At 45.0% G+C, this 17,243-nt stretch overlaps 2 protein-coding genes across 6 annotated transcripts in view; one reads left to right on the plus strand and one right to left on the minus strand.

The window, feature by feature from the left end:
• The window catches only part of Amn1 (antagonist of mitotic exit network 1 homolog), a 31,333-nt gene extending 30,918 nt beyond the window's left edge, over positions 1-415 (minus strand). Inside the window, exon 1 of one of the 4 annotated variants that reach the window (XM_006995911.4) lies at positions 258-415. In XM_006995911.4, the coding sequence (XP_006995973.1) occupies positions 258-295 (38 nt within the window). In that variant the 5' untranslated portion in view covers positions 296-415. Of the gene's footprint in view, positions 193-257 lie in introns of those variants that run through there. The other 3 variants (XM_015989318.3, XM_042274390.2, XM_042274391.2) reach the window with 3 other exon arrangements.
• Etfbkmt (electron transfer flavoprotein subunit beta lysine methyltransferase) overlaps positions 1-16,945 on the plus strand; it is a 63,799-nt gene extending 46,854 nt beyond the window's left edge. For both annotated transcript variants that reach the window (XM_076568378.1, XM_076568379.1), the window contains one exon: positions 15,828-16,945. In XM_076568378.1, the coding sequence (XP_076424493.1) occupies positions 15,828-16,699 (872 nt within the window). In that variant the 3' untranslated portion in view covers positions 16,700-16,945. The remainder of the gene's footprint in view (positions 1-15,827) is intronic.
• The last annotated feature ends 298 nt before the right edge of the window (positions 16,946-17,243 follow it).

Genomic DNA, 17,243 nt, shown 5'->3' on the forward strand with positions numbered 1-17,243 from the left:
CCGCATTTCCTGAGGTTTTTCCAGGCCGGCTCATGCTTTCTTTTGTTCTGCCTGGGTTCTCAGCGCTCCTCGGAGCCCTGGCATCGGATGGAGCCGCCCGCTCCGCGGTGCGCCGCGGTCCTCAGAGACCAGGCGCCCATCCCGGCCCAGGACTAGGAACCGGCGGGCTGGGAAGTGGGCGAGGGGAGGGACGGGAGGGGGCGCGGACAGACGGACGTGCCGGGAGCCGCGAAGGGGGCGGGCTGGGGCGGACTCACAGTTCCAGGAGTTGACTGACCAGTCGCGACGAAGGCATCGCGGCCGCTCTCTGAAGCCTGGACCGCAGTCCGGGGACTCCAGAGCCAACTTCCGGCCGCCAGGACGCAGAAGCCCAAATGACATCACGCGGGTCGGGCCTGGCGGTTGGCCGCGTTCGGAGCAGGGGAGGAAAGCCCGGCGCTCTGGGGCGGAGCTAGCAGGCGGGATCAACGTAGTGTCATGGGACTTGTAGTTATTCCTGCCAGCCGCTGGCTGAAGCCGCCGTCCAAGCAAAGGCTGCTGGCAGGTCACTGCTTTTGCTAGTGGAATGCGGGCCTCCATGACACACATGGAGGCTCAGCTCAGATATGGACGCCACTGACTTACAACGCACGTTTTACAGGATGGCAGTGACCATCTCCACTGAGAACGCCTGAAGCAAAAGCTGAGCCATGCACTCTTCCATCATTTTAGGAATGGGCCATATTCATTATAATCTCATTAAATGGAAATTGTTTAGCCTATTTTCCATGTGAGGACACTCAATACCAACACATAAACTCAGAATGTCATTGTGTAACGTGAAGGCAATATGAGACTCCATCTTAAGGAAGGGCCACCATTTTAGACCACCTGGTGACTGGGGGCTGTACTCAGTTCCAGGAAGAGCCTCAGGAATGTGCCATGACAACTGGAACAGATACAGGGCAGTAAAGTTTAACAAGATCCAGATGCTTCTGCAGACATCCAGTCAGAGGTTTATGTGCCTTGCAGACATCTAGGTAATCCTGTCAGCAGGTTGTGGTTCCACACCAAGAGTCTAAACCAATAGTTTCAAATGTGGTTTCATGCCGAAAGTCTGGACCAATAGTTTCAAAATATCATCTTGCCCCATATCCCTTCTACCCTATCCCAAGATGCCAAGGCATGTAATTCCCGGCTTGTGGCTTTTCCCTTTAAAACTCTCTACCCTGGGCCAGTTGCTGCCGCCACATTTCCATCTATCCGCCAGGCATGGCCCGGGTTTGAACCTGACAATAAAAAGACCCTTGTGTGCTTGCATCAAGACATGGGTACAACAGCAGGAGACCCAGCTCTTCAAAAAGTATCCTGAAGGGCTCTGGCTCCCCCAGGTAGGATACTCTTTTCATGGCTCTGCTGTAGAGAATACTTGAGGCTTTTAAATTCTATTTTACATTCTTTCTTACAGAGTCATTTATTGGTCCTACGTTAGAGCTTCCTTTGTAACTCGTTGAGAATGTTACATCCATCTCTTCAGAATGCTGCTCAGCCCACTATATATTATGGAGGGGCCCCAAAACAGCTTGACCACACAGCCACCATAACGGGATTAGGGGCCCAGACACAGCTTCTGTGACAGGCTTACTGGCAGGCGACACCCAGATCCAGGAAAAGCCTTAAGCTGACACTACCCAGGGATCCATCCAGGGATGAGGAAATACCTACCATCCCAAACATCCCAACCATTAGATAAGGTGGCCAGATGTCCTTGAGCCTAGTGCACACCTATTTCCCCTTCTTACCCAGATAACCCTAGACAATTGTCAGCCTATCAGGCTCCTGAACCCTGGAAATCCCCTCACTCCAACCTCTGCGATGATAAAAACCCCATCCCACCTGAGCTTGGGGCTCTCTGGTCACCACTGAGTTGGACAGACAGAGGGACCAAGCCCTAGAGCTTGAAATAAAGGCTCTTTGCTTTTACATGTGGGATTCAGTCTCCGTAGTGTTCTTTTGGGGGCCCCTGAGATCTGGGCATAACACACACACACACACACACACACACACACACACACACACACGTATACCTATACATATATATATATGTATATGCTGCAGGTTGCAGGAATATATCATAAGAAGTCAGCTGATTATGGCAAATTCACTACCTGGAGGAATCAGGGAATTCCTCCAGAGGAAGCCAAATCCCAAGGAGTTTTTGGTGTTGCTTGGCTTGTTATATATCAGCTGTATTCTGTTATGAAAATCATGTGTGCCTTCATAGTTTTTCCAATTGACTTTCCCCTAAGAAGGACTAACAGTGTAGACTCTCTGGACATACACATTCCAGGTATTTGGAGAACAGCCTCAGGAAAGGCTTTCTCTGGAATCAGATATCTCCCTTGGCCACTTTCAAGGACTAGCAGTAATAACAGTCCACATGCAAGTCTCCTGATTTAAGGTAAATTCCACAAGGAGACACCACCTAGGTCAGGTGGACGTTAAGTAATAGCTTTACACAATTTAGCTCAGACCCTCCTTTCTTACAGCCTTACTAACTTAACTCCTTACCTAACTACTTCTAGGAATATTTAGATAACCTTCTGCACTGACAGCTATGCTCAGCCAGAACCCCAGTTCAAGCCTCCCTGTAATTATCGTCATTAGCAGCATCTGGCCAGGTCCATCCCCAGATGGAGGAAAGTATCTTATCAGAGATACCGCCGTACTTTCTAAGAACAGACTTAAGCATCCAGGCTACCCATTTGAGAAGGCCTGGCGGATGTGCCAATTAAACTCTACTTCCTGCTTTCCCAAATCTTACCTCTGGTTCCAGATCTCCCTTTAACTATCACCAGAGGCATCTAGCTGTACACAGGTTGCTTAGCGACTGAGTACACTTTCCCCCACCCTGCAAAAAAACGGCAGATAGCTTGGACAGATAGGAGCCACAGGAAAAAAGAAGGCAGTTTTATTTTCTCCTATTGACATAGCAACTTATAGATTCTTAACGTTTTCTACTAATCACATTTAAGAGTTTAATAGTTGAGCACATAAGATCCTTCTTCTTAGATATTACCTGAATTTAGCCTTTAGTTAATTCTTTTCCCCACTGGTCACTTCCCTTTGGGGTTGTAAATGATAATTAACAGTTATTGCCTCCCTATGTGATTCTTATCACCCCTCCATTTGACCCTGGAAGCCTGGCTTTGCACTGCTAAGGGAATACTGCTTGTAAGTGTACATATACCAGGACATCCAGGGAACGTGGAGGACAGAGAAGAGAAAAGAGAATGGAAGAACTAGATGGGTAAGAACTTGAGAGGAACAAACTGAGATGGGGAAGAAGATTGAAGGGCTAAAAGAGAGTACTAGAGAATGAGATGGAAGATGAGGAAGAGTCAGATGGGGAAGAACAAGATGAGGAAGAAAGAGATGAGGAGAGAGAAGGAGACGGGAGAGGAGATGATATGGAAAGGAACAAGATGGATGAGAACCTAGAAGGGACAGAACTAGATGAAGGAATTAAGATAGAACCTAGAGGGAGCAATAGATAAGTATAGAGAGAAATCAGGCAAGAAAGGAGCTAGACAGGAGAACAGAACTGAAGCTGTGTAAATAGGATGTTATCCCAGAAGAATTAAAGCAAGTAGACAATAGAGCTTGGTGTGCTGAGATTCTATTTCCTGAAAATAGTCCTCGCCGTTAGTAGTTCTCTCTCCTGAGCCCCTGGGATGTATAATATTAAGGCTTGTCCCGCTAATATTATACTATATATATATACACACATATATATACATATACATATATATTCATGATATTGAAGTGAGAATCCAGGGCATAACCCCAGCTAACCAACACATGTTTATTAAATACTAGATGAGGGCACAGGATTGGGTTGGGTGCTGAGAGTTCAATGGTGCACACTTCCCTTTGACAAGGAGAAGGACGATTAGAATTAGTCCCCAAGAGGAACTAATTCAATGGGAGCACCAATCCTGTGTACACAGGTATAGAGAGAGTTTAGAGACAAAAAGGGCTCTGGAGCTGTTGCTTCATTATTTTCTGCTGTTTCTAGAGCAGAAGAGTAAGAACAGACAAAATCATTGAATGTCTTAAGCTACAGGTTGCTCTTCTGAAGGAGAAAACAGTTTTGCAGAAGAGATGTTGGGCTGAAAATACTACGATGAGCTGGGCAGGGTGGTGCATGATTCAATCCCAGCACTTGGGAGGCAGAGGCAAGTGGATGGAGACTAGCCTTGTCTACAGAGTGAGTTCCAGGACAGCTAGGGCTACACAGAGAAACCCTGTCTTGAAAAACCAAAAGTGAGTGAGAGAAGGAAAGAAAATACTACACTGAAGAAAGAAGTGAAGAAGGCCCTCCAGTTCCTCTAATTTAAGCAGACACCCAAATTAGAATGAAGCAAATGCATTCTCATCTGGTACTCCACTGCAAGCTAATTCTACAGATTCTGAAATGTGACGCAATCTATCAATAACAGCTACCTGTTCTGATACAAAGGAGTGTATAAAAGGAGACAGGGGGCTAGAGAGATGGCTCAGAGGTTAAGAGCACTGGTTGTTCTACCAGAGGTCCTGAGTTCAATTCCCAGCAACCACATTGTGATTCGCAACCATCTATAATGAGATCTGGCGCCCTCTTCTGGCATACCGGCATACATGCAGACAGAACACTGTATATGTAATAAATAAATTGTAAAAAAATAAAATAAAATAAAAACTGTTATAAAAAAAGGAGACAGAGAGCTGGGCGGTGGTGGCGCACGCCTTTAATCCCAGCACTTGGGAGGCGGAGCCAGGCGGATCTCTGTGAGTTCGAGACCAGCCTGGGCTACCAAGTGAGTTCCAGGAAAGGCGCAAAGCTACACAGAGAAACCCTGCCTCGAAAAACCACCACCACCACCAACAACAACAAAAAAAAAAAAAAAAAAAAAAGAGGAGATGGAAAAAGAAACAAAGGTGAAAGAAAATTGAAAAGAAATGAGGGGGAAAGAAAAAAAAACATTTAGCAAGAAGTGCTGACTCTAAGCCAGTTGATGTATCCTGCCAGGCTCTTTGAATTGATTACATTGTAACTGCCAAAACCCATCTTAATGATTCTTTGTATGTAGAAATAGATGTTGAGAAATTGCACTAAGGACAGTTGCCAATAGACTCCAGTGTAGATGTAACAGTCTTATTAAATAAGGAACACAGAGCCAAATGCAGAGTTAAAAGCCCAAGAAGTCAGAGCAGCAGCCAAGAGCTAAGACTAAAATCACCTTCTTACCACTGGCTGCCACTGCTGTCCTTCCCCTCTGGAGCCCCTACACTCCAGTGAATCATGTTCCTCTTGAACAGATACAAAAGTAGATGATGATTTTACTTTGTAACCAGAAACCTTCAGATATGAAGAAAGTGCTGCTTTAAACAATGGTGAGTTGTGCTATTTTACCAGAGAATGTGGAAATTTGGGCGATTTCTGGAAGCAGAATTATTATTTTTGTTTTGTTTTGTTTTTGTTTTTGTTTTTCGAGACAGGGTTTCTCTGTGAAGCTTTGCGCCTTTCCTGGAACTCACTTGGTAGCCCAGGCTGGCCTAGAACTCACAGAGATCCGCCTGGCTCTGCCTCCCCAGTGCTGGGATTAAAGGCGCGCGCCACCACCGCCCGGCTTTTTTTTGTTGTTGTTGTTTTGTTTTGTTTTGTTTTGCAGAATTATTATTTTTAAGGCAGGGTCTCATGTAGCCTAGGCTGTCCTTAGACTTGTTATTTCATGCAGGGATAATCCTAAACTTTCTGATCTTCCATTTACTGAGTGCTGGGACTATAGTCTTTTGCCACCATGTCTAGTTTATGCTGTCCTGGGGATCAAACCAAGGGTCTTATACCTGCTAAGAAGGCAATCTACTGACTAAGATGCACCCCGTCCCTCAGCATGCTTTGCCCGAAGGGCTTAACAAATTTCTGAATCTTAAGAAGATCTGGGAGCAGATCCAGCCTGCTCTGGACAATAACGATGAGAGTGTGGCTACATACAAAAGGGTTCTCTTTGAAGTGAAAGAGAAGAGAGTGTGCAGGATTCCAAACCGTAACTAACCACAGAATTAAATAAGATAAAGTGCTCTGTTACTGAAAGACATTGGAAAAATTTTTTAATAACAACAACAAAAGGAATGTGTCACATGTAAAAAGAAATTTAAAAGTTATGTAAGTCTCTCTCAAATATTATATTGAACTCATCTGTTCTGTAATGAGGTGAGACAATACATCATTAGGTCAAGTGAATAAAGTGGCATTATAATGTAATATTGATACTGGCAGGAGGTAGGTTCCTTTTCTCTGTCGGAGAGTTAAAAGATGAGCTAGAGAGGTGGCTCCGTAGTTAAAAGTACTTGTTGCTCTTACAGAGGACCAGAGATTGGTTCCCAACACCACTGTGACCATTGATCACTGGAAAGCTATTCTGGATAGAGATAATATGGTCTTGCTCAGTCCCATGCTACCCTGCCAGGGATATGAACCTTCTTTTTGTCTCATATCTATGCTGTGTACAAGCATGGCTGTTCATCACCTAGTAGCCCATAAGTCCATCACTTGGGAGGCTGAGATATGGTGATATATTGTGCACCCCCAATAAAGCTTGTCTGTGGATCAGAGGACAGAGCCAGCCACTAAATTAGACATAGAGGTCAGGCAGTGGTGGCACACACCTTTAATCCTATCACTCAGGAGGCAGAGATCCTCTTAATCTCTGTGAGTTCAAGGCCACACTGGGCTACCTGAGAGAAACAGAACCAGGTAGTGGTACCACATGCCTTTAATTCCAGAAAGTAATATGGCAGGACACAGAAAGGTGTATAAGGTGTGAGGAAACAAACTTGCTTTCTTGAAGCTGAGGATTTCGTAGAGGTAAGCTAGTGGCTGGCTGTTCTGCTTCTCTGATCTTTCAACTTTCACCCCAATATCTGGCTCTGGGTTTTTTATTATAAGACCTTTTAAGATTCGTGTTACACCGAGGCTGGAGAATTACCACAAATTTGAGGCTAGCTTGGGCTATATGCTCTGTTGCCAGTGTGGGCTATATATGAAAATCTTAGCTAAAAACAAACAAACAAACAAAAAAACGGGGGGGGGGCAGAATATATGACTTACTTATTTCTGGAATCTTTCATTTTAGGACAGTTGACCATCAGTAATTGAAAGCATGAATTTAAAAACAGGCCTAAAGCAACAACAGCAGAATCATGGTATACCTTCTTGTGGAATAAGTTTTGATGGAGATTTCTGGGAAAGAAGCTTCCATAAACTTGCTTATTCTGGATGCAAATAACCTTTTCATGGGTACCCAAATAGATTAGAAAGAGCATGGACTCTGGCAGGTCTTTTTGTTTGGAAAAGTGCTTCTTCTATTCAAACACACACTGAGAAGAGAACAGTGGCTCAGGGACATAGCTGTATTTCCAAGCATGCAGAACTATTATTTATGAAGCATCTAAGTACTAAACATAGTAAATCTTCACGTGATCTCATGAGTCCTTAAACGAGTCTAGGGTATCATGCTATTTTATAGATGATAGTGGAACATTTTCCAAATTGAAAGATCTGCCAGAATCCCCAGACCATACTCTTTCAACTCTGTTGGGTACACATGAGAGAGGTCAAGGTATATGCAAGATTAGCAATAAAATTTGGGGAGGTCTCTTCTAAAAGATATTGAGGTCAGGCATGGTGGTACATGCCTTTAATCCCATCACTCAGAAAAGGCAGGGGTAGGTGGATCTGAGTTTGAGGCCAGCCTGATCTATATAGCAAGCTTCGGAACAGCTAGAATGACATAGAAAACCCAAAAACAAACAAACAAGCCATGTATTACATTTCATAGTGGTGACAGAACATTAAAACAAAGGACAGTAAAGCCATAAGACTGCACGTCACCCATCTATGAAACTAGCTTGATATTTGTAGGGTAAAACTATACCAGCGCTCAAGATTCAGCTTTTTCTAAATATAATTTACAGATGAATGTTAACACAAGAAAACACTTGTTTGTTTGTCTTTGTTTTTCAAGACAGGGTTTCTCTGTAGCCTTGGCTGTCCTGGAACTTGCTCTGTAGACCAGGCTATCCTTGAACTCACAGAGATCCTCCTACCTCTGCCTGCCAAGTCCTGTAATTAAAGGCATGCACCACCACTGCATGGCTTCAAGGAAACATTTTTACCAGCACTTCCAGAAAATTGCTCAGAATTGAATGACTTGTTTATAGTTTAGATGATAATTAACAATTTAGATTGGATAAGAACAAGATGTGCCTGTTTTTTGGCAAAGAAAACAGGATGTCCTATTTATTGTGGTTTGTCTCTAGATTATTTCCTGTTAGTGGAAGCCCTTAGGAAGTCCATGTTATTCATGGTTTATCTTGGAATGTAAGATTATTAGAAATCTAGAGTATACTAAGTGACTTGTTGTCAGGATTAGAGTCCTTATACAGATGTCAGTTTTCCTTTCTTCTCTCTGCTTGACCCATATTGCTGTAGTTTTTTTCTACCTTTGAACCTTCTCTATTTCCTACAATTGGTACAATATGAAGAAAACTTTATTGCTGTTTGGGATACATGCCTTTAATCTTAGTATTCAGGAGGTGTGAAGACAGGTATGTTTTTGGGGTGGAGGTAGATCATGCCTAAACTATAGAACCAGACTCAAGAAAAAGTTCCCTGAGATACTATAGACCATTACTGGTTGCTAGAGGAAGAAGAGACAATTTTCTCTTGTGGTATACTCACTTGTAGATGTAACCAACCATCTTATTAAATAAGAAACACAGAACCAATGTAAAAGAGAAAGCCAAGAGGTCAGAGCTCAGAGCTAAAACCTCACCCTTCCTCCTGTGGTGCTCCTACCTCTCCGAAAGAGACCTACTTCCTGTGTGTTTATCTTTAATATAGTTTCTGTTCTGCCTTCTTATTGGTTGTAAACCCAAACACGTGACTGCCTTGCCACTGCCTGTATGTACAGCCCTCCAGGTCTTAAAGGTGTGTGTCTCCAATGCTGGTTGTATCCCTGAACACACAGAGCTCTACCACCTAGCTCTGTCTACCAAGTGTTGGGATTAAAGGCGTGTGTCACCACCACCATGCTCTTGCTATGGCTCTAATAGCTCTGACCCCTGGGCAACTTTATTTATTAACATACAATTAAAATCACATTTCAGTACAAATAAAATACCACCATACTCACTGGTAAATTGCCCATGCTCCTGTGAATAACCTTTCACAGATGCTCTTGGCAAGAAACCTTAGTTAAATTCACTGGTCACAAAAAGAAAGGGGAGGAGGATGGAAGTAAAAGAGGTATCCATCAGGACAGCATGGTGGGGTACCTACAAAAGGTGGGGGAGGTGCAAGAGTGTACCAACCAGAAAAATAGAGAGCAAGGGAGACTGAAATCCCTTACTATTGAAAGGTTTTTCTGGGGAACAAAAGGGTGGGGAGCCTGGCCATAGCTCAAAGCCAGTTTGGCAGAGATAAGGAAGCATATTTGTTTACAAGCAAGTTACTGTTACTTTCTAGGAGGTAAGGACCAGAGCAGTAAGGGGCTAGTTAATTTACTTGTTTTAAGGGACAGCCCCAACAGGGTGGTGGATCTGATCTTAAAGTCACATGATCTAACAAAGGGAATCAGTGGGAGTAGAGACAAGAAAGGATAATGTTGGGTTGGGTTGTGAAAATGATCAAAATTTATTATATACATGTATGAAAACATCAGTGAAACCTGATGTTGTATATAATTAATCTATGCTGATAAAAATGTTTAATTGATTTGTTTGTTTGACTGATTTTAAACAGGGTCTCACTGTGTAGCCTGTGAACTCACTTACTTTGTAGACCAGACCAGATTGACCTTGAACTCACGGAGATCTGCCTGCCTCTGCCTCCCAAATGTTAGGATTAAAGATGTAAGCCACTATACCCTGTGGTGGTATTGTGTTCCCTAAAATACTGTGTACTCTAATAAATTTATCTGGGGTCAGAGAACAGACAGACACTAGATACAAAGGCTAGAAAATGGTGGCACTCACACCTTTAATCCTAGCATTCCAGAGATAGAAATCCCTCTGGATCTCTGTGAGGTCAAGGCCACATTGGAAATAGCCAAGCATAGTGACATTAATCCCAGAAAGCCAGCCTTTAATCCCAGGGAGTGGTGGTAGAAAGCAGAAAGATATATAAGGCGTGAGGACCAGAAACTAGAAGCATTTGGCTGGTTAAGCTTTTGGCTGGTTAAGCATTCAGGCTTTTGAGCAGTAATTCAGCTGAGACCCATTCTGGAGGAGGACTCAGAGGCCTCCAGTCTGAGGAGACAAGGCCAGATGAGGATCCGGCGAGGTGAGATAGCTGTGGCTTGTTCTGTCTCTCTGATCTACCAGCATGGACCCCAATAACTCACCTCAGGTTTGATTTTATTAATAAGAACTTTTAAGATTCCTGCTACAATACCCAGCAAAACTTTGAACTCTTAAAAAAAAGAAAGAACTTTATTATACTTTATTATTCTAGTAAGTTATATAAGGTAAGCAAAATTATTTTTCTTTTTTTTTTTTTTTTCTTTTTTTTTTTGGTTTTTCGAGACAGGGTTTCTCTGTGTAGCTTTGCGCCTTTCCTGGAACTCACTTGGTAGCCTAGGCTGGCCTCGAACTCACAGAGATCCGCCTGGCTCTGCCTCCCGAGTGCTGGGATTAAAGGCGTGTGCCACCGCCCGGCTATTTTTCTTAAAGTATGCTATTTTTCCATAGTGTAATGCATATGAAATATGTGGACATGTAAAATATATAATAATTGTAAATGTACAGAATGATCATGTCCATTTTATGTGTATGCACTCACACAAGCAGAGGGAAAACACCCCAGGCATGATGGCTTAGCCTATAATCTTAGGGCGCAGGCTGAGTCAGGAGGCTTGCCATGGGTTGAGGCTACGGAGTGAGTTCTGGGACATCTTGGGCTGTAGTGAGAGACCTTGTCTCAAGAATCTGAAAAAGAAGCTGGAATGATGGCTCAGTAGTTATTGACTGCCCTTCCAGAAGTCCCAAGCTTGGTTCCCAGCACCCACACAGTGGCTCACAACAGTCTTTAATACAGTTCCAGGGGATCTGATACCCTCTTCTGTCTGACCTTCTTGGACACTAGGCACAGACTGCATTCAGGCAGAACACCATATGCAAAAAAAAAAAAAAAAAAAAAACTAGAAAAAACATTTAATCCAAAATAGGGGGAAAAATCATCCTCATTTTACTTGTTATTTTTAGATGGTTCTGCCTCCCACAATGAAAAACACCAACTTTACACTACCTGTAGAGACAAAAAGACCAACTTTAACCTATCTGTAGAGACAAAAACACTGAAATTCCCCCAAACAGAAACTGACTACTTGGATTCTGACCCACTCCATGACTTGTGATAAACAAGTCTTATATAAACATCTAGCAGGCATGTCTGACTTTATTTGTTAAATTGTTTTTTTTACATTTACAGTGTGTGTGTGTGTGTGTGTGTGTGTGTGGTGTGTGTGTGTGGTGTGTGTGATGTGTATGTGTGTGTGTGTGTGTGTGTACTCGTGTCACCCGGTGTGTTGAGGAGGTCAAAGGACAACTTCTGAGACTTGGGTCTCTTTCTGCCATGTGTTTTGGGGATCAAACTCGTATTGTCAGACTTGGTGGGAACCACTTTGCCCACTGAGCCATCCCACCAGCTGGTGTCTAACCTTTTGAGACTGCAACATGACTGCAATGTTGAGCCACAATAGTTATCCTGCGATGCATGCCACAGACTGGACATGCCTAAAGGCTAACTAATGACCCATGGAACCTCCCGCTGTTAGGACTCCAGGACAGGCTTCCCCAAATGACAGAGTGGTGCTGATGGCAGTATTTTATGGTAATGGCTCCCGACCCCAACAGTAGGCACTGGAACACTCTGCCCACAACAGGTGCATCTCAGGTCACCAAGGTAACCACCTGGCTATTCCAGCATCTGAGCTGTGCGCCCCTCTTCTATTTGCCCCTATATAACCCGACATACTTTCCCAGGGGGGCTGTTGTTCTTTACTGTCTGAGGAGGCTTGGCAGGTTTTTTGTTGTTTTGTTTTTTAAATTAAAGCTGATATTTCTTTTCCATGGAGTTTGGCTGTGTTCTGTGGTTTCTTGCTGCTCCTACTTAAACCTACAAATGGCCAATTCTGTTTTGGTTTGTTTGGTTTGGTTTGGGGTTTTCAAGTTTTTCTTTGTAGCCTTGGCTGTGTTACAGATCAGATGGAAAGGTATCCTGGCAGTTGGGACAAAGTCATACCACACAACAAACCTCACACAAGATATTTATTGGGAAGGAAAAACCCAAGAGGGTGACTGCTTTTGCTTGGGTGAGAAACAGCAGAAAACCGAACAGAAGACAGGGTTTATCTACCTTTTCTTGGGGAGTGGGGTGGGGCAGAGCTTTCTAGGGTGGGGACTGGTGGGATTTCAAGCACAGAACTTGGGTTTTTTACTCTGTAGGGTTGGGGGCTGGGTCCAGTGGTTAGGGCAGTTGGAGTGTTGTGTTGTGAAAACCTGGCAGTTGGAGGTCCGCAGGGGAGGGACCTGGCCACTTGTGTGCCTTGAGGGCCTTACATTGGCTGTCCTGAGAATTTTTCTGTGTAGCCCTGGCTATCCTGGAATTCATTCTGAGGACCAGGCTGGCCTTGAACTCACAGAGATCTGCCACAAATGATCAGTCTTAAAGGCAACTGCTACTAGGAGCTGGAGAAATGGCTCAGTGGTTAAGAACACTGACTGTTCTTCCAGAGGATCCAGGTTCAATTCCCAGCACCCACAAGGCAGCTCATAACTCTAACTCTAGTTCCTAGAGACTGAATATCCATAGCAAAATACCAATGCACATAAAATAAATTAAAAAATAACAAAGGAATATTTGTTTTAAAAAAAAGGACAAGTGATGCTATACAGTTTTACTGCTCATCAAGAAACTTCGATGCTCCCTAATCTATGTAGATAAGGATCCCGCACAAATGTCACAGGAAATAGGGACAAGCAACTTTCCACTGTTGTTTAAAAACAAAAAACAAAAAACAAAAACAAAAAAAAAAAAACCTATTCCCTCTCAGGCACGAATCTCTGAGAATTGCCTGCTGACTCCTTATCCCTCTTTGCAGCATATTTTCTTTCAGTCTTATTGTACCTATTCTGTCTAGTAAGCACTTTTACCTTAGGTCGGCCATCACTGTTCCTGGCATCACACTAACATATTCAAATTTTAAGTCCTAGTCCGTTCCTTATAATGATCTCATTTTTTGAAGATAACACATATACTTGAAAAATTGCTTTGTATATGTAATTATAGTTATTTAAATGGGAGAGCAACCAGTATTCCTAATAATGAGCCATCCCTCCAACCCGTAGTTAGTAAATAAAATCCCATAGCATGTGTATTTTGTGACTTGTTTCTTTTTGTCAGTTTTATTTATACTAGTGCAGATAGTTGTATCTTTTTGTGTAGCTGTTTCCTCGGTGATTGGAATATTCCATTCTGCAGGGAAGTTTTCTTTTTTTTTTTTTTTTTTTGGTTTTTCGAAACAGGGTTTCTCCGTGTAGCTTTGCGCCTTTCCTGGAGCTCACTTGGTAGCCCAGGCTGGCCTCGAACTCACAGAGATCCGCCTGGCTCTGCCTCCCAAGTGCTGGGATTAAAGGCGTGCGCCACCAACGCCCGGCCGGAAGTTTTCTTAAGACAGAAAGCAAACTCAAAATAGCTTCAGGAAGTCCTGAACTGACCAGATTCACAAGGCCCCTTCCTCCTAAGAGTAAACAACAAAGACTGCTGAGAGTCTCATTCAGACAAGCCAATCTGCAAAGCCAACTCTCAGACCAGATGGGCTGCCAGCAAGAGATTTAGGCCGTCTGGGCCTCAGAGAAAGATCAGTCTCCAATCTGTTGAGCTACCTGCAGGCTGTGCGGTATGCTGTCGTGAGCTATCACCAATGCTGGAGTGGGCTTTTGTGATGCAGCAGTGAGTCATTTCTGCTCCTGCATGCTCACCCATGTTCCTACAAGTAATCCCAATAAAACTCATTGGTTCAATAAGTTGGACTTTGGTATCCATGTACTTTGTGGTCTATTGGGGTTAGTAGATGTATTTAGTTTACCCAAGAAAAGTTTTGTTATACAACATATCTGTACAGAATTTTTTCATGATTTATTATATCATTTATGGAATTGGCATTGTTTTCAGTTACTATTAGTGTAAGCATTGAGGCTTGGATGGAAAGTATTGAGAGCCGCTAGTAGCAAAAGTCCATGGGAGTATACAGTAGTGACAATTAGAGTTCAGAAGGTCAACCTATCAAACTAAGGGTTCTGTTAGAGGAAACCAAGAAGCAAGGCATTATGGAATTGAAGAGTTAAAGGGAACTATAAAAAGGAACTATATTCTTGCTAAAAAATGCTTCTGCTTGAGCAAAAACCACAGCTCTTGCAGGTGCAAAGCTTGCCCACAGCCCTGCCACCTTGCACAAATAAGCTGTTCTGCAAAAACCGCGAGATGTACTCAAGATTTCCCAGAAACTGCTGTTACCCACCCAAAACCACCCAGACCCCCAAGACTCAGCAAGCCGACTGAACCCTGAGTAACCCCTCTACCCCACTCGTATGAAACTGCCCTATAAAAAGCCTACAAGCTGGAGCTTCGGGGTCTTCAGTCCTCAGCTTGACTGTTGACCCGTGTGCACACGTACAATAAACTGCTTCTGAGTGACTCGATATCAGAGTGAAGCTTCTGTTGTCAGCGCCGACTCTAACATTTTGGAGGTTCCACCGAGATAATCTTCACGTCTGGTGGTGAGTCGGCTTGGGAGGGTGAGCGGCTGTCCTGGCTGCCCGTGAGGACACCCGGACAGTGGGGGACAGACGTGTCCAGAACCCACAGGCTGCAACTCTGGAGGACGCTCTAGAGTGTGGGGATCCTGTAAAAGGGACCCCTTCGGATACCCTCTTGCCTAGGAGACTTTTTAAGAGGCCCGGGCCACTAGATCATCTTTTGGTTTCATTTTCTATACCATTTTGCCGGCTTGTCCTGTCTCTGTGTGTTGTGAGTTTGTTCGTGTCATTCGGTGTTTTGTTTTGCCTGTTCGGTATGGGCCAGACTGCTTCTACATCCCTCTCCCTTACCCTCGCCCACTGGTCAGAAGTATCGGCCCGAGCCTCAAACCTGGCGGTTCGAGTGAAGAAAGGAAAGTGGCAGACTTTCTGTTCATCTGAGTGGCCCACCTTTGGCGTGGGGTGGCCCGCTGATGGCACTTTTGATCTGAATGTTGTTAGGGCAGTTAAACAGAAGATCTTTGTTCCAGGTACCCATGGACACCCGGAATAGCAAGCCTACATCTGGGTCTGGGAGGACTTGGTGCTGGACCCACCTAAGTGGGTCCGGTAGCTCCAGGCCAACCCATCTGCACCACCTACTGACCAAGTCCCCCTCCTTCTAACCAAAACCCCTGAACCGCCTAAGTCTTCTCCGTTAACCCCGACACCTGCACCCCTGCCAAAGTCACAGGCTGACCTCATTTCTCTTGATCTAGATCCCCCGCCGCCCTACAGACCGCCGCCCCAGCCAGCAGGGGCAGACTCCGGACCGGCCCTGGTCTCCCCCTCGGGGCCGGCACAGGGCACCCGGCAAAGGAGGGCACGCCCTCATGATGAGGCCCCACCGGCAGTCACACTGCCTCTGTGCCCCATTGGGGGAACCATTGAGGATGGGGCTGGGGGAGACATGCCTGCCCTCCAATATTGGCCATTTTCTTCCTCAGATTTATATAATTGGAAAAATAATCCACCCTTTTCTGAAGATCCCACCCGACTAACCGGGCTCCTAGAGTCCATCATGTATTCCCACCAGCCTACGTGGGACGATTGCCAGCAACTTCTGGGGGTCCTTTTCACCACAGAAGAAAGGGAACACATCCTCCTGGAGGCTAGGAAGTTAGTCCCTGGACCAGACGGATGGCCAACCCAGCTCCCCAACCTCATTGATGAGCGTTTCCCCTTGAGACATCCGACCTGGGACCCGAACACTCCAGAAGGTAGGGAGCATCTGTCCCTCTATCGCCAGACTCTAATGGCGGGTCTCCGTGCAGCGGCCAGAAGGCCCACTAATTTGGCTAAGGTAGGTGAGGTTCTTCAAGGGCCTGAAGAAACCCCCTCTGCCTTCCTTGAGAGACTCATGGAGGCATATAGAAGGTATACCCCCTTTGACCCACAGTCAGAGGAATTGAGGGGAGCAGTGAGTATGGCCTTCATAGGACAGTCTGCCACAGATATACGGTGGAAGTTGCAGAGATTAGATGGATTGCAAGGGCTGAGCCTGAGAGATCTGGTTAAAGAGGCAGAAAAGGTCTACTATAAACGAGAGACTGCGGAAAAAAAAGAGATTCGACTAAAAAAAAAAAAAAAAAAACAACGACAAAAACGCCAAAATCGGGATTTGACACGGATTCTTGCAGCCGCAGTAAGAGACGGGCTGGGGCCACGGGGGCGAGGAGGAGGAGGAGGAGGCTGGGGAGGCCGCTCTCCTCTGGGACCAAACCAATGTGCCTACTGTAAAGAGAAAGGTCACTGGGCCAGAGAATGCCCAAAGAAGTTAAAAGGGCGAGGTCGACAGGTCCTTGCCCTTGAAGACTGAGGGAGTCAGGGTTCGGATCCCCTCCCCGAGCTCTGGGTAACATTTGAAGTGGAGGGGACCCCAGTGGACTTTGAGGTGGACACAGGGGCAGTCTACTCAGCCATCCAGCATCCGCTGGGGCCTCTGTCTACCTGCAAGTCACTGGTACAAGGAGCGAATGGAAGCAGAGAGAGACCCTGGACCACCCAGAGAACAGTCAACTTGGGAAAAGGTACTGTACAGCATTCCTTCCTAGTCCTGCCTGACTGCCCAGCACCGCTTTTGGGCAGAGACCTCCTGACAAAATTGGGGGCACAAATCTCCTTTACCGCTCGGGGCCCAGAATTAAAATTTGTACATCTGAAAGTGGGGGACCTCCATCTCCTCACATTAGAACTCCCAGCCGCTGAGGAGTATCAGTTGTATGGAGCAGCAGCTAAAGCCTCTGTAGCTACTGTCTCCCCGAACAACGAGGAATGGATTCACAGGTTTCCTAATGCGTGGGCAGAGACAGGGGGCCTTGGGCTGGCTAAAGAACAACCTCCGGTGGTAGTCACCCTTAAGC

The sequence above is a fragment of the Peromyscus maniculatus genome, chromosome 3, assembly GCF_049852395.1.
Source record: "Peromyscus maniculatus bairdii isolate BWxNUB_F1_BW_parent chromosome 3, HU_Pman_BW_mat_3.1, whole genome shotgun sequence".
NCBI lineage: Eukaryota > Metazoa > Chordata > Mammalia > Rodentia > Cricetidae > Peromyscus > Peromyscus maniculatus.